The following is a 23710-nucleotide window of genomic DNA, read 5'->3' on the forward strand; positions in this document are numbered from 1 at the left end:
TTATTCTTTCGCATTTATTCCGTCGATTTCTGCAACTTCGCCTATCTATACGATAATTGGACGAAAAAGTGAAAGATAAAGAAACGTGAGATGAATATCTCCGGGGCCGAAGGAAAACGAATCTATGTAGATTAGTAGTACCGCGCGCGACGGAAGAACGTCATTGGCAAATAAAGTGGACGCTAATACAGCGTGAAAGTGAGCGCCGCTAATAGACTCTTTCGATCTTTGTAAAGTCACGATGGAAGCATCATCGGAGTCGATGGGATTTGTTTTCTCTCCTATTTCGATCTACGAAAAGAATCTAAATCGTACGATCGAGAACACAATCGTCATTTTCAGATTGTAAACAGTCGCGACAGAACGGTACGTATTCATAAATATTCTCCCTGAGAATAAAGAGTTTAACCTGTAGAGAAATTCGTATTACGATCTATACATCTCAAGATAAGGGTTATTGCCTGTGTAAGTGAAACTGAAGAAGAGCGAAGAGAAGAAGTGCCCAACGTGAAAATAGATTCGTTAATTTCGAAGTTATGGGAACGATTCGGTCGGGAAGCACTCGCGTTTCATCAATCTTTCATTCGTACAGCGTCTATTTTAGCGAATACTTTTTTGGCTTGAACGCGCGGGATCGACGTTTTCATCGTTGTTAAAAATTCCATGATACTCGTATATAGAATTCTCTGGCGCACTTTTCTCCCTATCGTAACGTCTCCTTACGCTCAAGAGTAAAGAAGTTATATATATATAATATAAATAAAATGTGGTATCGCGAGGGACCGATAAGAGACATTGTCGGCTGTCAGAGATTTCAACTGAAACATTATTAAATTAAAGTTATACCAGTTTTATCTGGTTGGCGCTTGAGCGAACTTTTTGAAAATGTAATCTTTGGACGTGCGGCCGTATCGATCAATCAAGTCCCGAGGAAGGATGAATCGCCGAAGGAAGGATTAGAAGCGTCGCTTTCGACGTACGACCATAAACGCGAGATTCAAATGTTTCTGGAAACCGCGAGCACGCATTGCGAAACTAATCCTGACACTGAACGCAACGGCAGCGGCCAGGGAAATAGACTTTCACGAAACCGCAAGTGTATACGGGGATAGTCGTCAAATAAGGTCGTAAGCGATAACGCCGGCGATGTACGATCGTCCAAATAAGAAATACGTTGGCGCGGAGGTGGAATTATCTGTGTCTTGTGTCCGTAAACTTTCACGGACGGAACCCAGACGCATCGAGCACACACCGTTATATACAACTATACGCGCGAGCGTATCTTCGTCGAGGTATTTCGTAAGACGGGTAGCGTCGATCGCGCACGCTCGATTAAGCGATCACCGCTCGATTAGACGTATCGCTTTTTGTCGAGTTCGATTCCGACCCGTCCTGGCCTATTCCTATTCGATGCCTACCTGGATTAATCGCGGATTAAACGAGCTGTCTAAAGATTTATTCCCTTGTAATTTCATTATAAAACGATCCACGCCATATCGGTCTGCTGCTTATAAAAACCTTATAATTTTATCCCGCGCGTCGAATGAGATCGGACTCTCTTAATAGTATTGGTTGGATGCTGCTCGATTCGAAAAGATTCCAATTGATCGTCTTTCAGTCGGCCCAAACTTTAGCAGGATGAAATATACGAATTTCAATATCGAGCAACCGTCGAGTTTCAATCATCGAGAATGGATAATATTTATCGAACGAAAAAGGAAAGAAAGTAAAAAAAGAAGGGAAGAGTAACGTTTCGATTACATTCCGGTCGTAAGAGCGATTTCGCTCTATGGAAATCGCCGAGTAGGCGGGAGGACGTAATCGGTAGGAATATCGTAATAGGTACCTTAATCCCATCTAGCTTTCTATACCGCCCGCGGCGAGTTTACTCGCGCGCAAACGCCTGCCGTATGGCGAGCGAATCGCTTCGCCAACCAAGGCGCGTTCGAAGGGCCGAACCGTATTCCCACCCGCCATTTATCTCCATCGCACACGCTTTGTCATTTCTTCCGTCTCGCTCTTTTCTCTTTTCACCTTTCCCTTCTTCTCTTCTTAGCCTTTTCCTTTTACACGCACGCGTACACGCATGCGCCTCTTTTACTCCTTTCCCGCGCTGCCCACTACCCTGTCCCGCGCGTGCAAGTATCATCCGTACTTTCTTTCGCATAATCCTCGACGATGATTCGGCAAGGAATAATCTCCGATCTTCCTCCTCGCATCCTACGTGCTTCCCATAGATTCTCCAATAGGATATATAGTTAATAGCAATCCGTACATTAAATCTCGAAATAATCTTTCTAATCTCTCCCGGTGAGGCAACAGACACGGATGGATAAAAGAATTTCTCCGTGGTTATCTGAAAATATTTTCGGCCAGAAACGAGTGGAGCCTTTCATAGGAGCCTCCTAAATTCGTCAAACTACTTTCGCCGTTTGAACAACTTTCTAACTCTTGAAGCGACTAGCGAGGTTTTTTTGGAAAAACGGAAAAAGACGCAAGGAACGAAAGAGGGGTAGGGGGGGGGAGAGAGACAGAGAGAGAGAGAGAGAGAGAGAGAGAGAGAGAGAGAGAGAGAGAAGGATTTTCGAAGATAGGAAAGAGTCATGAAATCAAGGTGGTGGCCTGCCGTGGGCGAGAGCGAGAACGAGGTAACGAGATATTAAACGTTCCTGCAACCTCTCGAACGTGTTTGCTCACGTAACCCGTATTAATGATACGTTAAATCGCCACGAGGGAGTAATTACATAGGGCGCCGATAGCATGCAAGAGGTAAACGGCGTATACGATGTAGTACGCTGTTCGTACGCGTATTGGTTTGGTCGTACGTACACGCGGAATACAAAAATTCTTTATTCGAGTCGAGTCGAGTCGAGGCGAGCAACGAGGCTCCGAAGGCTCGCCCGTACTTGAGAACGGCGAAGGCTAAGAAAAGGCTATAAAAGAAAAGAGTTCTCGACGAAAGCCGTTCGTCCGAACAAATCTCTCGGTTCCTTTCGAGATATAATACAATGAGACAATGAGAAAGACCGATAGGTAGTTTACTTAGGGGTTCTACGGTGATAATAATTAGCATAAGTCTACGAGACAATCGGTTCAAGTATTCTTGCGCTGTTCTATTCGAGATAAAACATCCTGCGTTGGCGGGCAAATCGCAGTCACGGCTGTAATTATTACGCAAAAAGACGAGCGACGCACGTGTTCCTAACAGTGAGTGCGCGTACGAACCGTGACGAAGTCGACCATCTCGTTATCGACGATCATCTCACCCATGCCGATAGGCCGCGCTGATAGCCTTTGAACGGTAAAAGAGCTGCTTTTCGGTCGAATCAACGTTCTTAAATCTATCACAATATTAATACCATTTCAATTTGCCATCCATATGTCGAATATCGTGCTCGAAGCGATGAGAACTGATGGGATTATACATAGAGACCCGGCCCCTCCCCCTTCTTCCTCCCTCTCCTTCATAATTTTACTCTGGACAGTTATCGAGGAAGAGATCGATTGCGCAACGGAACGAGATAAATACTTAGTTGTTTTCTTCTTATTTTGAGAATCTTCTTTCTTGAGGAAGCTCGCCGGACTTGGCCGAGTCTAAGGCGCGCTCGCGCGCGCGCGCGTGCACTCGCGGTGAAATTCTAATCGAGCGCGCGCCGTTCGAGTCGCCGCGGCGAGAAGTCAATGGAGCGCGGTGGATAAGTCAAAACCGGTTACGATCCACATAATTGCTCGCGTGTAAATTTAGACGGGGCGAGAACATAGTGAAAACGATAATGGGAACCACCTGGTTCGTTCCCCGTCACTTCGGTAGGGCCCGTTGATTACTTTTAAAAGAGCATAGCGCGCGGCCTGTTCTGGCAGTTCTGCGCGCAAAATTCTCGGCAACGACGCCGGACGACGAACGGACAATTGCGAAGGTGCTCCTGGATGGCGGCAAAAGCGACATCTTTGTAATCTCCTTGGAATTATCAAGCGATCGTATTAAAAATATAACAGGGGAGAAGGGAATACGTAAAGTTCTCGTCGACGATAAGCACCGATTACCGATAATCGAATCGAACACGGAAATAATCAGGCAAACGTCTTTTTTCGCTCGGAGGACAAATGACGTAGAACGTTAGCCTGTCACAAAGTTCGATCAGCGTGAAGCTCTTGTAAAATTTAAATCGAACGTTCCTTCCTTCTAACCAATTTGTCTAAGATCGTCGTTCCATTAGCCGGCTTAAAATAAATTCCATCTACGATCCTCGCAAATATAGATATCCATCCTTGCGAAGGAGGCTGGTACATGCAAAGTCGAGAGTGACCCCCTTTCGAAGTGGAAACTGCGTGACCCAGGCTCCGTTTTCTCAACTTGTCGCGTGAATAAATTTAAGATCGATTTATGCAACGACTTGGTAACGAAGCGAATCGATAGGCTCGTTAATCATCGTCCAAGCTCGTACGGAGGATCCGATCTTAATCGGAGCACGAATTATTACGTCTCTCGAAGCTCTCGTGCGAGAGGTTGCAGGATCTAGGTAGCTCCTAACCGTCCTTGGACGAGGTTGCGCGCGTGAAACTCTTTACGCTACGAAAATCAATGTTGAAGTTAGTAGGCCGTACTACGTCGAGCGAGGGTAGAGAGAGCGAGAGAGAGAGGAGCATGATAAAACGGGTGAAGGTGAAGGGCGAAGGTGCTAGGGAGTGATACGAATGTTCGGTAATCGGCTACGCGAATCGTCCTTGAACGTCGTCGTCGTCGTCGTCGTCGGCGTCGTCGTCGTCGTCATCGTCGTCGTCGAGAAAAATCGATATACCGGAGAAGCTCGCAAAGACGATATCTCGCTTCGAACTCGTTCGAATTTGCCGATAATTCGACGAATCTTCACATCCTTCAGTGAAGATCCGAAAGAGAGAGATTCGACATTTTACAGAGGCATTATCCAAGTTCGACGATCTTGTCGGTTCTTGTCCTTCTAGCGAACGAGCGAGACCTTCGAATATCTCTTATCGTCCTCGACCACGAGGACGTGCGTGTCGAAGAAACGGGACGCGCTTCTATCTTCCATTAATCGACTTTTCGTTTGGCCCACTAGCAACGTTAGTATTTCCTTGTCGTCAGGGATGTCCCGTTATCGATAACGTTTAACGCGATAACGTGCGGGACGCTTAAAGGAAAGTCGGAGAACCGCTTTCGGGAGCGATCTCGTATCGATTTCGATTTCTCCTTGAAATTTCTCTACGGGCGTGCTGCTGCGCGCGCCTTCTTAGAACGGGAGAAAAGAAGACAAGAAGAGAAAGAGGGAGAGAGAGAGAGAGAGAGAGAGAGAGAGAGAGAGAGAGAGAAATACGTTCGGTATAGTAGTCCGTGCGTGAGCGTGTTCCGACGCGACAGCGCGCACAACAGATAGGATCTTTCTGGTTGGTATGCGCCAGAGCGACCGATACGCGACACCCATACCGCGCGAGCATACGGAGCTGCAGGTTCCGTGACCCCGAAACCACGGATACGCTCTTGAGATATGCCACGAGGAAAACCTCTTAAGAGTTGCAAGTAAGATCGTTATTCTTTTGTTAATTCGCAGATGGAAAGGATCGATCGACGAATAGACCGGATATCGTCCCGAAACCAAAGAGTTTCTTGCTACGTCCACCGTGTTTCTATGTTGTTCGCGATGCGTGTGAAATGCATGCTCGCAAAAACGACACCGCGTTCGTTCTTCGACGATGTTACGGTGAACTAGAGCCGTATTATTACCGCAACGTATCAGACGGGACCGTATAATAAAAAACCAACTGCACTTTAACGTTTCCATTCGCATAATCTTACGCGGCAGACTGTGTCATTTTACGCTCGTTCCTCGAACATTTAATTTTATCGCATACTTCGATCTATACTTATATAGAGACACAAAGTTTATGATCGAAAGTGGTCCGCCAAGGAAAGTCGGCGTCGAGAGTTTCAAAGGCGCCCATATTTCGTAAGACTAAGATCATCTTTGGGAGATTTTTTCGTGGAAGCCGTTCGTCCCTGTAATAATTAATCGTAGAAGTAAGGAAACGAGAAGACGAATGCTAGATGAAAAAAAGAAAGAATTTGACAGACCTCCTCGCGTCCACGCTCGGAAATCGGCTTATGCTCGTCGATGCGTGACGTCGTCGGTAGTACGTCGAGGGAGGACAAAAAATACCTCAGTAGTAGACAGGTTTTCAATGTTAATATCGAGTCGAAGTAACGCTAGATTAGAAAACTTTCTCGTTCTGTCTATTAACACGGCGACGTAGACGACGTGGAACGCGCGCGACTCGTTTTTCCTCTCGAGAGTCGAGATCGAGTGTGAGAAAAAGAGAGAGGAAGAAAAAAAAGTAAAATAATTTCCGACATTCGAATAGCAAATTATGTATGATACGCTGCTCACACGTGTTTCGACGTCGTATTTATCCATAAGTGCTACCGCATTTTACGAAGATAATGATCACGATAAATTTCGTCTCTCATCTTTCCTTTCGTGGACCGTCCTTATCGATCTTGAAAGATCTTAAAAAAACGAAAAAACAAAAGAAGAAAAGAAAAAAGAGAAGGAAGCGCGATCTTTTGGTCCGAGAAATTCGCGTGCACATCTCCAAGAGAATAATACGCGAGGATAAGGGAAGAGAATGACAGAGGATTCGTTCGTACACGCACGACGTAGCGTGCAACGAGCAAGCGGCTGATTTAGTCGCGTAGATCGAGCTCCGCATACCAAACAACTGTGACCGACTACGAGTGGATCGAGACACCGTTGGGCCTCAAGGCCGTCGGGCTCGTAAAGCCAATTCGTGCCTCTCCCTCGTGCTCGACCGACCAAACAAGCCTTATTTTCGAGAGAATCTAGAGAGAGAGAGAGAGAGAGAGAGAGAGAGAGAGTGAACGCGCGAGCGCCTACTCCGCACACTCTTCCGTTGCAATTCACCAAGATGGCAAGTCGAGGCGAACCATCGCGCTAAAAGTCTATTACTCGCGAATTAATGCTGATTCGACGCAAATCAGCTGATTCGACGCGTAAATCCAAAAACAATTTCGCGTTAGATCGGTATTTTGGCACGTTTTATTTTCGTGCCAACCAAATGCAAACCATAGAAACGGGCGTTCGGTCGAGCAAACGAACGTCGCGTCCTTAATGCAACCCTGCTCTAATTCAATTTCGCTCTTATGAATACGCCTTGGGATATAAAATACTTTTGAACCGGGTCCGTGGAATAGCTAAATAAGTAGGAGAGTTTGCGTTTTGGCGAGAGGCCAGGAGACGGTAGACGCATCGAATTCTTTCGATCTCGATGTTTACCTCTCGGCCGACTACGAGCTAGTCCCCGTCGACTTTTAGATACGAACGTATCTATAAGCGAGACGCAAACGGATCTATCGCGAAGATTTTTACCGACGAGGGCAAAGATCAGAGGTATAAAGAACGATAGAAAAACGTGCGTTTAATTGATATACCGCAAACTTTCACGGTAATTCTTATTCGCGAGACACCGCAAACGTAAAAAGAACAAAAAAAAAAAAAGAAAAATCTCGTGTACGTCCATCGACTAGACGACTATCGCGTAGTCTACCTGGGTACGTACCTAGGTATCGTTATTTAAACTAATAGATAAAAAGGAAATCGCGCGTGCGCGACCGATAAATCGGTCGCTGTAAAACCAAGTACGATTCTACGAAAGCTATCTGATCGTGAACGCTCGGCCGTCAACGAGTTCTACGAGTAACAACGACGACTAGCAACGGTGTTGTAGACGCGAAAGCGCGTGGGTGTGCGCGAAATGGAAGGAAAAAAAGAAAAAAAGGAAAAAAGAAAAAAGGAAAAAAAGAGAGAAAAAAGGAAAAGAAGAAAAAAAGAAAGTAATAGTTGATAGAAAATCTGATAAAGAGTCGGACGTCGCGGAGAGACTCGTGCGAAAGTAATTAACCCGATGGTCCGCGCTAATCGTTCTTTAAAGCGCCGTTCGGTGTCCACGAGTCGATCGAGATAATACCGCGAGTCACTTTCTTTCCATATAGAAGCGTGCGAGTGTGAAAATCACGCCCATTCATTCGTACCGCGTAAGGATTCGTTAGCGGATTACTCGCAATTCCAATTATTACGGACGGTGTCTTCGAAGGTCCAACGGCTTCGGCCTTCGAGAAACGGGCTTCGATCGATCGTTCCTATCATCGCGCGAAATATCAAAAGCATTCCGACGTTTCTCCCCGGCCCGCTCCCCTCTCTCGACGCGTTTATCGAACCTCGTCCGATCCGATGAAACAAACTCAAGGATTGGACGAGTCACGAAAGTCGTTTACGAGTAAAATTCGTCAATGGCGATGTTAGGAAATTAATGAAAATTAGGTGGATAGGATTGGTGGCTAGGAAGAGGAAAATAATAAAGTGCGGAAGAAAAGTCGAGAAAGTGGAGAGAAGACGGCGGTTTCGGATTCCACCTGTTAAAAGGAACGCTCGATATCCGTTAGAGCTATCCCCTTTAACCGGCGGCCTTGTCCGCCCCCGTCTAACGCACACACGATCCCACACCAAGAGCGACTACGACGAGCACACCCTTCCCGCGCTCTGGGTCGTCAACATACATCCAGTCGGTCGACTTCACCCCGCTCTCCCCGGGCCGATATCTACCTGGGCGCCTACGCGCGCGACTTCAGCCCCCTTCCCGCCGCCTTCCCCAACAATGACGTCATACTGCGACGTCGTCGATGACGTCACCGTTCCGTGCCGCAGTTCCGTTCATCGATCACGCGCGCGCACACCTAACCACCCTCCTCCTCTACCTAGCGAGATCGGATGCTTCAGGGCCGGCGAAAGAGGCACCCTCTCGATCTCTGCTCGATTCAATGACGTTCGCACGTGCGGAAAACACCTGTGCTGCCTACGCACCTTCCGAGCTTTTTTTTTGTCCGCGTACCGGACAAGACCGCCGGGTTCCTTCAATCAAGAAACGCGCGAAAAGATAGAACGCCTCCGCAGGTATCAAGGGTCGCATACCAAGCGGAAGAATCGTTCCAAAGCGATGCCTTTGGAGGAGCGTGGGACGAGATGAGAGAACGAAGGAACGCTATATTACGTTCTTTAATCCTTGGAGCGTGCGCGACGACGCTTTGCTCGAGCGAACGAGCGAGTGAAAATGATCTTAATGGGAACAAAAAGTCTCTTTTATTTTTCACTTTTTTTTCGATACTTATCAATCTCTACGACAAGCTCTTGTGCGCTTTTATTATGAATGTACCGACTTGGAGCGTCCGATCCTTTGGAATTTCGAGCGTTGTCTCGGTTATAAAAAAATCCCTTATATCGTTGTACCGCTAAACGTTTCGATAAGACGCCCCCGTTCGTGATAAGGCGGATCTTATCGCGAAATCTCGATAAAGACGAATGTTGAGAAAGAATTGATCCGATAATGGCGGATATGGAGGATCTTTCCTGGATAGGGAGGATCTATACGCGCGCCACCTACGCACGACTTTTTATTATGGCGATCGATATATCACGAGGGAATTATTGCGAAAATTGAAAGAAATTGGAATATCTTTCAACGAGTTCGTTAAGCCTACCGGATTATTGCGTTTAATCGATACGGAACGACTTACGTACGTGTACTTATGTCCGATAGCCTCCCTCGCCGCTGCCAGTACAAAAATAATTTCTGCTTATGCGCGCGCGCGCGCACGAGAAAAGGATTTAAATGCTTCTAGCTCTTGTGAGGAGCAACTGCTTAATTTTGTTGCTTCTTTCGTCATTCTAGCCGCGTTGCATAACGAGCATTTCCGCGCCGGTCATTCACCAATACGTTTTGCTGCTTCTGTTTCGTCACTTTGGTTACAAGGCGGTGCAAAAAACTTGAGAAGAAGCAAGCACGCGCACAATGCATCCTGCGAGCCGCGCGAATCTCTCTCTCTCTCTCTCTCTCTCTCTCTCTCTCTCTCTCTCTCTTTCTGTCTTATCGCTTTTAGCTCAGCCTCTTGCGTTTCTGTACAATGACATCGCTCGAAATAACTTGATTTTCTTGATTACGAGCAAAAGTAATTGCCGATTGCTAAATCGTCGAATTCATGGAGACGAGCTCGGCATCGACGAACATTGGCGATTCAATAAAAAGAAACTCTTGCCGATTTCTTTCAGAGCGGTCGCGAATCATAAAATTTCATAGTTGGCGGTCATTCACCAAATACCACGACGACATTAGAGTATTTACGTTTGAGAAGAGGAGAGACGCGCACGATGCATCGTCATAGCTTTGCTTTGGCACGAGTAACGAAAATGTCTTTTTTTCTCTCTTTCTTTCCCTCTTTCTTCTTTATCCGTCCGTCTCGGTCTCTTTGCTTTTTACCGTCTTCCTGCGTGCCCGTTAAATTTAGCCCACTGCCACGCCGACTATTACGCGAGCGAGTTGTTAGCGGCGTAACTTTATCTCCTTCTCTCTCTCTCTCTCTCTCTCTCTCTTCCGTTCTACGGCTCGTTCCTATTCTCGCCTTACGAAAGCCAACGGCGTAACGGTACTTCCGCGAAATAGAGTCGAAACGAAATTGCAAGCGCCGAGAGCTTGGCTCAAGGTCGACACTGAAACCGCGAAATTCCTGTCCGACGGACATCATCGTTGACATCGAAGTCATACCTAACTTCATCCAACTTATCGACTTATACGACGATACGATAGAGTCCGCTCGTCGAAGAATGTTAAATGTAATTTTTTCTCGAGTTTGCGAGTCCAGTAGCAACGACGAGTCTCCGCTCAAACAGACATAAGTTGTAGACATAAGAGGAAAAAGTTTCGCAAGGCGCGTTACCACACTCGCGGAAGCTGCGGAACGGTGAAACGTAGTATCGTTAAACATTCTTAGAGAAGCCGCTACACGCGTCTCGTGAGAAACTCGCAAGAGAATTTTATCGACTTTGTGTCAAAAAAAAGATGAAGAAGAAAAAAATAGAAAGACGATGTTTCTTGCAAATGAGTTTGTAACCGTTATGAGAGATGATTCACGATAATAAAACGTTTCCATAGATAAAAAGTAAGAGGAGAGAAATTGCGCGCAACGTTAGCGACGATTAAGAGGTATAAGCCAATAACGAAAGCAAAAGGTGGAAGAGAAAGAGGAAGCGAGAATCGAGGAGGACGAGATCGGGAGCGCAAACGCCATCACCGATGGCGACGACGGTACATGACGCCGAAAATAGCGTCGTCCTTGGTGGCACGCGTGACGTCGTAATGCCGTCGGTCGGTCGATGACGGACGGGGGCGGCGTTGTGACGTCAACGTTAATGCCTTCGTCGGTGTAGCGAGCGACGCCACCACCGTCGTTGTCGTCGTCGTCGTTGCCGCCGCCACCGCCGCCGCGACGCCACCGACGCACCGAGCTTGCGCTCTGTATTTCCCAAGCTTGCGCTCGATCCAATGGCCTCTCTCTCTCTCTTCTCTCTCTCTCTCTCTCGCGCGCTCTCTCTCTCTCTCTCTCTCTCTCTCTCGCTCTTTTCCTCGGAGCTGTTCGGACTTTGAATGAAACGGCAGAGCGAAACCGATCCTTCCGTTGTCCGATATTTCCTTTCTTCTCCTTCTTTTCTCTTGACTAGCCGAAGGGCATGGAGCTCTTTTAAAAAGAACTTCTTTTCAATTTGTACGAACGATGTAGGTACTCTTTGAACTAAAAATAAATACGTCCGTTCGTATATGAAGGTGGTGCTTTTAAAGCATCTAAAGAAGACAAACGTCTTCGTGCAGAACGACGTCTTCGCGTTCGACGTCTTCGGAATCGACATTTTCGTCAAGTATTTCGCACGGAATACGTTTTCGCGGTGAAATCTATTTCAGGTAAAACAAGGCCGTGCGTCACAAGGCGAGTCGCGTTACACATTTTTATCCGCGCTTCGCACGAATAAATCACGCGCGAAAGCGAATCTAGGAGAGTAGCGTCTATCGTTCGCGCTCCTTATGCTTGAATATAGATTTAGTCTTTTCTCCCGCAAGGAAAAGCTAGAGGTACGTTAACTTTTCCTATCATCGAAATCTATGCCACTGAAAATCCCGCTTTTCTATGTTTTTTTTCGTGAATGAACAAGGATAACAAGGAGATAGAGATTTGTTAATCGCGAGTTAATAAGAAGGTTATAAATAATAATCGGACGTTCCTATTGATCGTATCCGGGGAGTGGGAGGGATAAAGAGAGCAAAACGACGGAAAAAAGAGTTTTTAATGGCATTGTGCTCGTGACACCTCCTCGTTCGTCTACACCGACCCTTTCACTTCGATCAGCACGCGCGAGTCGAGCGCGCAGCTGACGAATACCGGTACACACACACACGTAAAGTTTTCATTTTTAAGTTTCACAAGGTGCGACCTTTCATTAAGTAATTTCCATATAACGGCACGTGCCTCTCTTTTTCCGATTTTTCCATTATTTCGCGATACTTACGACCATCGAGACGATTATTCGAAGCTAACTGCTGTCGACTCGCATACTCGATCTTTATCATCGATCGGCTACTGACCCTCTCGATAATCGTACCAACTCCGATACATCGACTTTTAATTATAAACTCGTTACAGCATAGATAGGTAAAACCCTCTTTGAAATTTCTAAATGGTATCAAAGTATCCAGCTTGTTCCTTGCACGAGCCAATCGATAAATCGATCGAGAAAAATTTCACCGCCGTAGTCACGATAGCGACTTCTGTTAAATCGCTCCCAAAGACTATGTCCCGTGCCAGGTGAGAGTCCCGCTACGTCTGCGTTTCATATTTTATGAACGAGTCCCTCCGTTGGAACGGTATTCACGTAAGACCAATCCCTTTCGCCTCTCTCTCTCTCTCTCTCCTTTTTAGTTACGTTGCGTCACCTGTGGTCTCGCAGTTTCCTCTCTTTTCCTCGTTTATAAGGCGCGCAGATCGCGTGTTCTCCCGAAAAGAGGACTCCCGGCATTCGTTGCCGCAAAAACCGCAAGTTCATCGACAAGTCGTCGTGCTATCGGCGCGTTTCACGAGCAGAGCCAGCCTTTTGCGGTCGAAAGAATTTCATTGATGGCAGCGAATGAATGATGCCGTAGCCATTGGGAACCATTCCGCGTCACACTCGCGATAATTACCGTCAGGCATTCTTTCTTATCTTTGCTCAAGAATGATCGATACTGAAAAAGTAAGTAGACGAAAAAGTGAAATCACGTGGTATATGCAACTACGATCATTGTTGTGAAAAAAATCAATATAGACGCGGATAACCGGATGGCTATTATCGGAATGACGAAATTGCTTATCGGACGTTGTAGCCGACGTCCAAGTATCGGAAGGATGATTCATGCTCCCGATTGACATTCTGACGTTTTCGACCGATCTGTTCTCTTTTTTCTTTTTCCTTTCGGAATAGCGCGTGAACCGATGATGTTTCATCGTTAACTTTGAACGGTTCCATGCACGGGAGCATGGCCATTATAGCACAACGACGCCAAGGAGAATAGGTGAAAAGTGTAAGAGCACGCGATCTCCTTTCTTCTCGATCGATCTCTCGCTCTTTCTACCTCGTCAAACTTTCTCTCCTCTTCTCTTTTGTGGCCTAGCCAGGCAGCCGCGGATCGCCCGCCTCGCACGTATATATTTAGTTTGGCCAGCAAAACAATGCAATTGGCCTCTAGGAAGCGCAAATCGTTTCTTCTCTACTCTTTTCGGTGGCACTCTGTACCGCGTAAACATGCTTCTACGAACATCGCTCTTACTCGTATGGCCAGAGTGTAGAATTAAAATGACTTGATCGTTAAGAAGTTGTGCAATAATTACGAAAATTGGCAGATCGAAATAGGCCAGATATTCTCATTAAGGCTATTGGCATTTAAGAGAGATGGCGAGAGAGAGAGAGAGAGAGAGAGGGAGAGAGAGAGAGAGAAAGAGAGAAGAGAAAGGACGGACCTCTTCCTTGTGGCATACATAATGCACACACGTACACACACACATCTAATAAAGATATTTAATTTATGTACATAGACCGTGTCCGCTTATGGAGTTAGCCTTGACAAGTCAAGGGGCGAAGGATTCGTCGAGTAACTGCATCGTTTAGAGAACGACTCATTCCCGGATGCAGAATGGTCGTCTGATCGAGACCGTTGCGTACGGTAAATCCATCCTGTTAACCTTCGATATGACAAATGGAAATACCTTTGTCGAAAAATATTTCCGATCGTTTCGCGATGAAATCTAATCGGACGAATTTCTAGACGAGTCTGCAATGAAGTAGTCAAGTGCGATATAAAATCAGACCAGGGAGTGCGTAAAGATGCATCGCGTCGTAACAAGTTCCGGCCGGACTCGAACTACTTGAACGATAAGTTTGAACGATAAGTAAGCGAGAAAAGAGATTCGTATTTATTCGACGCATAAAACATGAAATAAGACTTGGCGGGACAATGGAAGAAACAATGATCGACAAGAATGATCTCTCGAAAGCATGTTGAAGTAATTAATCCGTGCGTATACGAGGTCGAAGTGATCGGTCTAAGCCTTTCTCTCTCTCTCTCTCTCTCTCTCTCTCTCTCTCTCGAATCAAGATATCGTAATATCTTAGCGATCGTCCAGCCCACGCGGTTGAAAGACAAAACGAGAAACGAAAGAGGAAGGAGAGGGAGGAGAAAGAGAGAGAGAGAGAGAGAGAGAGAGAGAGCCTCGATCTATCGAGTATCGATGTGGCAGCGCCTACTTAACGGTGCTACGGTAAAAGTACGAGTGCGTTTAATGCACGGAAGTCATAAGCGTTGATTTACCATTGTCACGGCCGTTACTCTCTCGTCAGGGAAAAGGACAATCGTTTGGTTCGCGATTCGACATCGCTGGTGGCTCGCGACAATAATGCGGCAGAACCGGTGACCGCACCTGCACTCGCTGTAAGTGGTTATATTTGTAGTTTGTACTCTCTTCTTTCCTGCGGTCTCGTGCAGGCCAAGTATGTACGCGGAAAAGAAACGTCGCGCGCTCGGCCCACTGCCAGACTATATTTACCTTAACGTGCCGGTTACACCTGTAAAGACTAAACTTTCAACGTCGTCGTCGTCGTCGTCGTCGTCGTCGTCGCCGCCGCGACGGATAGAAGACAGCTCGTACGAAAAATGCTTCTCCAAGACATTAGAGACGCGGAAGCTGCGAGACCGATCAATTTTTATGCTACTTTTCCACCTATAATCGGATTTCCTTTCGTACACGATAGGATGCTACGGAAACGATGATTCCATTCTTTCGCGCGGCACGCGAACAACTCGTAACTCGAGAAATATCGTTTCAGAATGTAATAAACGAGCGGTAGCGTAACAGGCTCGTGATAAATCGAAGTTATCGAAGATGTCACGAGTGAAGTTGAGCGGAATTATGCGAGAACGCACGTGTATATTTATTAAAAGTCGTCGAAATTCTGATCATTTTTGAAAGGGACCGCGCTCTTTATAATTTATTCGAGGACTCATTTCGTTACATCTCGTCCTTGCTAATAATGTTAGAATCGTCGAATAAATAAATTGCTAACATTTTACGGTGTCTCTTTGCCATAAACTTAATCGTAAAATATTAGACTAGTGATCGCGTTACCTTTCCGACCGGACGTTGCGACGAAAGGACCCTTCTGTAAGGAGTAAAAAAGAAAAGCCTAAGGAGAGGAATAGAAGAAAGCTCGAAGAACGCACGGTTCGTGTTCGGCCATCACATCCTTCGTTCGATCGTCCGATCCTTCGTTTCTTCGTTGGAGGACGATCGACGAGTTAAACGCGATTACCATCACCATCACCAGCCATCACCACCACCATAAGCAGTAATCACCTGCGGCAACCATCAGCGACCATAGAAAATTCAATCTTTTTATTGTTTATCTCTTTTTTTAGTTTTTTTTTTTTTAGTTTTTTTTTCATTCTTTTTTTTTCTTTTTTTTTTTTTTTTTTTTTTTTTTTTTTTTTATTTAGTCGAGAAGAGCGCTGCAAGACGTCTCTCTTTGTTCGCGCTGGTTGCTGAAGACTTACACTTGTTCCAATGATCGTGGCGTTGGTGCGCGTGATGCTGCTCGAGGTTGCGATGATGGTCGTGATTGTTGTTGGTGTCCGCCGCGATGGTGACCTGTTGATGGTAAGGTACGCTCGTCGGCAAATGGATCGTCGTCGTGGTCGTGGTGGTCGTCGTCGTCGATCGTTCACGCTGTTCGCTTTCGATGCGATCGTGATCGACGACGACGTGGTGGCGGCCTATAGGCGCGGGACGTTGCTGAATCGTCGCTGCCGGTCCCCCACCGGCCGTTCCTTCGGTTCCTGCATCCTCGGTTACGGTACGCATCGCGCGTACGATCGCTCCTCTTTCATTCACCGATCGAATTCACCGGACTCACCGGGAGAAAACATCGATATCTATTCGTCTACTTGAACTAGCTGCTCGGCCTCATCCCGATCGCGCACGTTTGCACGCGCGTGCTTAGGTGCGCGTGCCGAGAAGCACGTGCTACCGCGAGACTTGCGAGATCCTGTTCGATTATTACGAAACACCCGCACGAACACGACCGAAGAGGGAGGAGATGGAGGAAGTTTGGCGTGCTTCCTCGAAAACTCGACGACTCGAGAAAGTAAGTTGAAGGAAACAAGAGAAGAATGAAAAGTCTAACGTCGCGAAACTTTTCTCGTGGCAAAGATCGCGCGATTGGACGCGTCTTTCTTAAAAATTGGACGAGCATGCGCGTCGTCGTTCACATTTGGGGATGAAGGACGGATAGTGGCTGGACGATGAACGGACAACAGGAATTAGTGTCGTACTCGTGCACAAATCGAATTCTCTCTCTCTCTCTCTCTCTCTCTCTCTCTCTCTCTCCCTCTCTTTCTCTCTCTCTCTCCCTCTCTCCCTCGCTCGCTCACTCGCTCGCTCGCTCGCTCGCTCGCTGTTATTTCGCTTTGCGGCGAACGGCAAAGACTAAACGACGAAAGGGAACACTCAATAATGCGCGCGCGCGCACGCACGCACACGATAAAACCATTGAAACGCGCCAAGAGAAAACACAAAAAAAATCCTGTCTTTGGTTTCGTTAAAATTCAGTTGAAATATAGAGAGGGATAGCGTCGTTGGTTTTTCTTACTGAATCGAAACGGGGTGTGTCAAGGAGAACGATTCTTTGCTCTTTTAACTACCACCGACCTGCGTGCGTCGTCGTAGCGCAAGATGAATCCTTCCAGACGATGTCGTTGGAGGTCAGCGCTCCACCGAGGAGCCCGAAGATCTCGGACCTGGGCACTCGCATGCAGCCACCCTTAAGTCCTCGCTTTTTATCGTTCCTCTCTCACAACGGACGACATTGTCACGCTCGTTTTATACTATTTCTCTATCCTTTTTGATTTTTGATTCCTCTTCTTAATCTTTGTCTATCGATCGCTTTGGCAAGAACAAGGATAAACGGTTTCCCGCGATCTCGTGGTTCACGATCGATATCACCATCGATGAAGTAAAGTCACGTTCCTATAGGGAAAAACGAAAGCACGTTTCTTATTTCTTCGAATAAATCCTTATTCAGTAAGGAAGAGAACGCGCGTATGTCGTATGCGGAGCAAGGAGAACGGCGGCGGCACCGGTGCGCGTTTTCGAACGAGAGAAGAAAGAATGGTACACTCGCACGGCTGGCCGGCAGGCGCGTAACTGAGTCCGGATCGCGCGCGTTCCGCCGCTATATTAAAAGCGTAGCGCGTGTAGAGCGACGGCGGTGACGGTAGCGGAGGTGGTGCTGGTGGTGGTGGTGGTGGTGGTGCTGCTGCTGCTGCTGCTGGTGGTGGTGGTGGTGGTGGTGGTGGTGGTGGTGGTGGTGGTGGTGGTGGTGCTGCTGCTGCTGCTTCTGCCGTTATTGCCGCGATGGTGGTGGAAACAAGAACGGCACACTATAGCCGTGTAACAACGACGACAAAGACGACGAGGAGAATGCAAAGGTGGTAGTGACGAGGGTAGTGGGGGTGTCGGAGAACGGCGCTAACGGTGACGTCACTCTTCTCTCGCGGACGTCATAACCCGGGGCACACGCGGCCAACGGATCGATGGACCTGGCCTGGCGAGCGGGAGTCCTCATTGGCCCACGCGAATGATGATGCCGTTACGGTGACGTCAGCACGCCACCCACCGCCCGCAACCCCTCGCGTCGCGACCTAGTGCCGGCACGCGGCCCACCGACCGACCGACCGAGCCAGAGAAAGAGAGAGACAGTTCTATCTCTCCCCCCTCTCCTCTCCTCTCCTCTCTCTCTCTCTCTCTCTCTCCTCCTCCTCCGCTCGCTTTGAGAATATTCTGGTCCTCTTCGACGTCCACTGGCGCGGGCATTTTCTTACCGACCACGGCTTTTGAATTATCGATGAAGCGATTATAAAGAGGCTATCGAAAGCCGCTTCCTCTCCTCGTCTCGTCACCTCTTGCCACTTCTCGCCCACCGAACTTTCGCACGTGATACACGTCTATCGACCCTTACGACGATTCATAATAAGGCGTGAACCTTTTTTCTCTCTCAATTACGCGTACCAGAATTTTATTGATAATACTTTAAGCGTGAAATAAATGGAGCGCTTCCATGCGTAATATATATATACATATATATATATATATATATATATATATATATATATATATACATATACATGTATATATATATATGTTGGATGGAAAGAAAAAATGAATTTTGTACGAAAATTCGAAAATAGACGTCTCTAGAATAAAATGTCTCTTTTATCCCGATTTACTCGAAGCAATGACGACGTTCTAACGCTTCCTCGAGCAACGTAACGCCGATCGATCTTCCTGCTTGCGAGCGTGAAGCGGATTTATGCCGGCCGCATTGGCTACGCCAACGATGCCTCGAAAAACCGGAAACTGTCGTTTGTGCGTGGGAAGCCTTCGTCGTGATAAAAGAGAATAAAAAAGAGATAGAGACCGAGAAAAAGGAAGAGAGAGAGAGAGAGAGAGAGAGAGAGAGAGAGAGAGAGAGAGAAGGTGTTTCCGAGCGAATCGCGGGGGTGTCTATTCCACCGCCGATGCAACCTTCATTCATACATCGGCCGACCTAAAGGCAATGCCGCGGGCCACCCCCTCTTTGGAAGCACGATGCACGCGTAGCGGAGCGGAGGCGTAAGCGACCGCTCGACACGTTGCCCTAGTTTAAGCGACTCGTTCGGAGAGCTTGACGAAGATGAAGAGATCGTGAGAGAAAGACATTATTATGTCTACGACGATATCTAGCGAGTTATGTATTTAATGAAAAACTAATAACGATAAATGTGAGATATTTTCGGAAATTAGAAAACTACGAATGAAGAATCGATCATAAAACGAAACAAATGATAAAAATTAGAAAGTAAAAAGAAATATAATAAGACGAATGGTCGAGATCTGTGAAATCGAGAGCGAGTGACCGTGTAGGAGAAGGCCGACACGAATCTTTCCTCTCTCTCTCTCTCTTTCTTTGCCCCCGTAAGCTTCTGTTTCTTCTTCTTCTTCTTCCGGTATAACGACGAAGATCGTTGTGAGAGAAGGAACGGAGGTCGAGCTCTTTCCCCTACCACTGCGAACAGGTCCGCGGCCAGACGTTGTGCAAATGCGGTCCGGTTGCCGAGGCAGAAGAGTTCGCGCCGATTAAAAAGTGGTTTGCCTCGGGTCGTTCCACTGACACAGTAGTGAAAACGAAAGAGAGGGGGAAGAAGCTAAAGACCGAGGCCCTAGGAGAACTCGTGCTTTATGGAACGCGATGGTCGCGACCGTGCGTGAGAGATAGGAGGATACTAGGATTTTCATTGGATTCTTTTCCAACTCGCTCGACACCTTTTCTTCTCTCTTTCCGATTTTCGTTTTTACGCCAACCGAGCGCATCCCGATTAGAAAATTCTCAAGGGTCAACGAGAAGAGTCGATTATACGACCAGTTTTATAATACTCTAGCTAATCGATAGGCGATACCGTTATGAATATAGTGAGGATGAACTTATAACGACGAAAGGTCGTGAACATACTTATTAACGTCGGTGAATTAATTAATCGATAGAAGGAAAAACGGACTTTAAAGACGAACGTAGCTATCTACCGTGAATCTGGAATGATCAATCATTGGCCTTTCGTTGATATGCCGGCCATGAAATCACGGGAGCATGATCGATGTGTGCGACGATTTTTAAAGAGAGCGCTACTCCGTGCGATCTCAAAGTTCCTTCCTGATATACATATGTATGTGTGTGTGTGTGTATACACACACACACACACACACACACACACACACACACATACATAGACGCGCGCGCGCGCGCGCGCCTTTTTATCGCGAAAATATCGCTCAAAGTCGCGCGGCACGTGACCCGACGGGTTCACCGTTAGATCAGGGAGGATCGAAGACGGGAGGTCGAGTTAACGCGATCGGTCGTCCAAGGCAATTTCGACGATTCAAAGAAGATCATTTTAAAAAGTGCGACGTAAAATCGAAGCAAGTGGAGGACCAAGAGGAAAGGAAGCCGATCTCGATGGATCGACGTTCGAACGAAAAAAAAAAAAAAAAAAAAAAAAAAAAAAACAAAGAAAAACAAGAACTTGGATCGATTCGTTGGAGGACGCCATCGATGACGTTTCGCGACGAGTTTTTGAAGGTGAACACGCGGCTGCAATCGTAAATTTCAATCGTCATCTCCTTTCCCCCGCCTGAATATCGTTCTTCGCAAGTGAAAGAGAATATTTCCGAGAGAAAAGTGGTAAAAGGGAAAAGAGAGACGGAAGAGAAGATAGAGAAGAGAAGATAGACTGGAATGGGAAGGAATGAAAATTGAAGCGATCGCTTATATTTTCTTTACTTTTCTTCTCTCCCTAATCCTTTAGACGTCGCGCACGATGGCAAACGAAATTGAACGAGATTCAAAGTAAATTTCAAATCTCCGGCATAAATCGCGTCACGTTGTATATGCAAATAGAAATAATATATCAATCGCGTGCACTATATTACACGCGATAGTACCTCGCGGACCTATGAAAATCGATTAGAAATCGATGTAGCTTGTTTGCCGACTGATGTACCCGCTCGAGTATATCCGTGATAATGTATATCAAGTTGTGACGTGTAACACGGTTTCCGCGATTGCCGTGATATAATGAAATTCAAGACATTCGGTACCCGATTGTATCGAGCTTTCGAGTCGGCCCAAAGGTATTATCGTCGATTAAAAAAGGATACTACATAGGAATCTTACTAGGCGAAAGATTTTCAAACGTCGCGATTCTCGATCACGGATGGGTCATCGATTTCAGTTATACATCGTCGATGTAGCTCGTCTTTGGCTCGACTCGAGGCGTGACGCAATCACCGAGGAGTGCATTAAAATAATTAAATCTCGCCGATCCCACAATGTCTAACAACTTTGGATTAACATTCCTCGCGTAATAAAAAGTACGAAGCGCGACCAATAGACGCCGAGAGAATCGAACAACGGAAGAAGAAATAAGTGACATTTGTTTGGAGACGACGACGCCGCAACGAGATTCGCTATATCAAAAGGCACACCCTGGAAGGCGATTTACGTTACGAAAGGAAGGAACTCAAATTCTCGAAGAAAAAAGGAAAGATGCGAATAAACGTGGAAGGATAAAGAGAGGCACGAAAGGAAAGCGTCTAAATGGAAGAAGGAGGAGATGAAGGAGGAGGAGGAGGAGGAGGAGGAGGAGGAGAAAGAGAAGGAGGAGGAACCGGTTATCGGCACGAGTTCTCTCGTAGCCAGGAAGAATCGGCGAGGGTGAGAGGCTGCGCAGCTGTTATTACGCAATCGTGCACGGCGCAAGTACGTTGAGTTATAAGACGAAAGGCGACTGTCGCGGTGTAACGCGCGTACGTCGCACCGTCCTATCTATATACCTACCTACTTATATACATACATACATACATGCATGCATACATACATACATACATATATATATGTATATATATATATATATATATCTATAGTTTATAGACTATTTATAGATGGGCACGTACACCTTTCGTGTCGTTACGGACGGCGCACGCGAGATACCGAGTCGAACTACTAGCCGGGCCCGAATTAGCGAATGTGGTACGAGCCACCGATTCGACTACTAAGAATCTTCTAAATCTCAACGAAATGTTTCAGGCGATATTTCGTTGGGACAACGCGTAAACATTCGATCTGGAAAAGAGTCTCTTCGCGCAGAATGTGCGACAAGGCACGGTTAATTAATTTATCGCACGAACGGTACGAAAGAGTCGAGGGAAGAGACGGAGATAACGATGTATGTACATACATACGTACGTACGAGCAGTGGCTCCTGCGTGTGTGACTATTTTTAAGAAAAGTAAGAGAGTTGAGAAAGAGAGAGAGGAACGAATAACGGTTTACTCGCAGATAACAGCGCGCGCGTTTCCGATGCAGGTAAAAATAACAAAAGTTATAGCACGGTTGGTACTGCGGCTGACTCGTATTCGAGATTATCGAGGTGCTACGCGTTCCTAAATTAAGTACAAGTCGCGTGACACGGCGCGAAAAATCCTCGCTCGCTTTCCCGAACGAGTAATTTCACGATAGCGAAGAGAGTGTACGTAATTTTCTTTTCTTTTGCTCGTTCAAGAGAGAGAGAGAGAGAGAGAGAGAGAATTCGTTATAGCGCGGCGATATCGATTAAAACGCGTCAAGTGCGTGGGAGGTGTCGGTACAACGAATACAGAAGAGAAAGAGAGAGAGAGAGAGAGAGAGAGAGAGAGAGAGAGAGAGAGAGAGAAACGTGCACACACGCAAGAGTTTGTAGAGTGCATGCGCGGGAGTCGCTTGGAAGGAAATGTAAGCGGCTGCTTACGGAGAGAAGCGTTTCGCGAAATGGAAACCAGGTAACTGCCGACGTCGTGAGGTTTCGATTCCAAAGATTAGCCGCTCGCTCTGTGGGAAACTTCCTTCGTTACTACGGAAAGATCAGCTTCCTCGGTCGTTCTCGAAACGATCCCTCAAAATGTTTGAGAATATGTACCCACTCGATACTTTCGAACATCGCGGAAGAGGATGTCGTCTCTCTTCTTTTGGCTACGAAAACGATCGTAAACACGTCGGAGTCTCTCTCGATCGCTTCCGGTGAAAATTACGAGCGAGGCACGATCTTGAAAATCGAGTTTGAAGATGCGCATCGAAGCGCTCTCTCTCTCTCTCTCTCTAAAAATATTTATGCACATTTACGACATAATATCGTAATATACATATATGTATATATATATATATATACATATATGCGTATATAAATTTGAAGTAACGTTGGTTAATAATTGGCGTAGATAAAAAGAACGAAGAAAGCAAAGGCGGTCGGTAATTTTTCGGGCTCGCTCGATTCGTCGCGGCCTCGTCTCTGGTCCAGGCAGCATCCGGCGTTGCGCGGAGAGGAGCGTCGACTCGCATCTTCTCCCGCTTCGCCGTGCCTCCGTCCTTCTCTCTCGGCGTAGATCGGAGAACGATAGGCGATTAGCGCCGCGTGTGAAAGGGAAAGCGAGCGGTCGGCTTCACGGAGGAGGACGATCGACCCCGGCGCTCGAAACGACTCTCTCCTTCGTACGTAACGTCTATTCGTCCTCTCCTCTCCCCTCCACATCCCGATACCTCTCCTTCTTCCTTTTCTTTACGTTTTATTCTCTCTTCCGTTCTTTTCTATCTTTTTTCATTTCTTTTTCATTCGATAAACGACCTCTATATCCTCTTTTTACGTTTCTTTC

The 23710-nt window shown here is 46.7% G+C and overlaps 1 protein-coding gene across 3 annotated transcripts in view; it reads right to left on the minus strand.

Annotated features, from left to right (window-relative positions):
- Positions 1–18029, minus strand: part of LOC124952483 (probable nuclear hormone receptor HR38) — a 34091-nt gene extending 16062 nt beyond the window's left edge. Inside the window, exon 1 of one of the 3 annotated variants that reach the window (XM_047502430.1) lies at positions 15991–18029. In XM_047502430.1, the coding sequence (XP_047358386.1) occupies positions 15991–16297 (307 nt within the window). In that variant the 5' untranslated portion in view covers positions 16298–18029. Of the gene's footprint in view, positions 1–9605; positions 11959–15990 lie in introns of those variants that run through there. The other 2 variants (XM_047502431.1, XM_047502433.1) reach the window with 2 other exon arrangements.
- Positions 18030–23710: the final 5681 nt, after the last annotated feature.

This window comes from Vespa velutina, chromosome 10 (assembly GCF_912470025.1).
Source record: "Vespa velutina chromosome 10, iVesVel2.1, whole genome shotgun sequence".
Classification (NCBI taxonomy): Eukaryota; Metazoa; Arthropoda; class Insecta; order Hymenoptera; family Vespidae; genus Vespa; species Vespa velutina.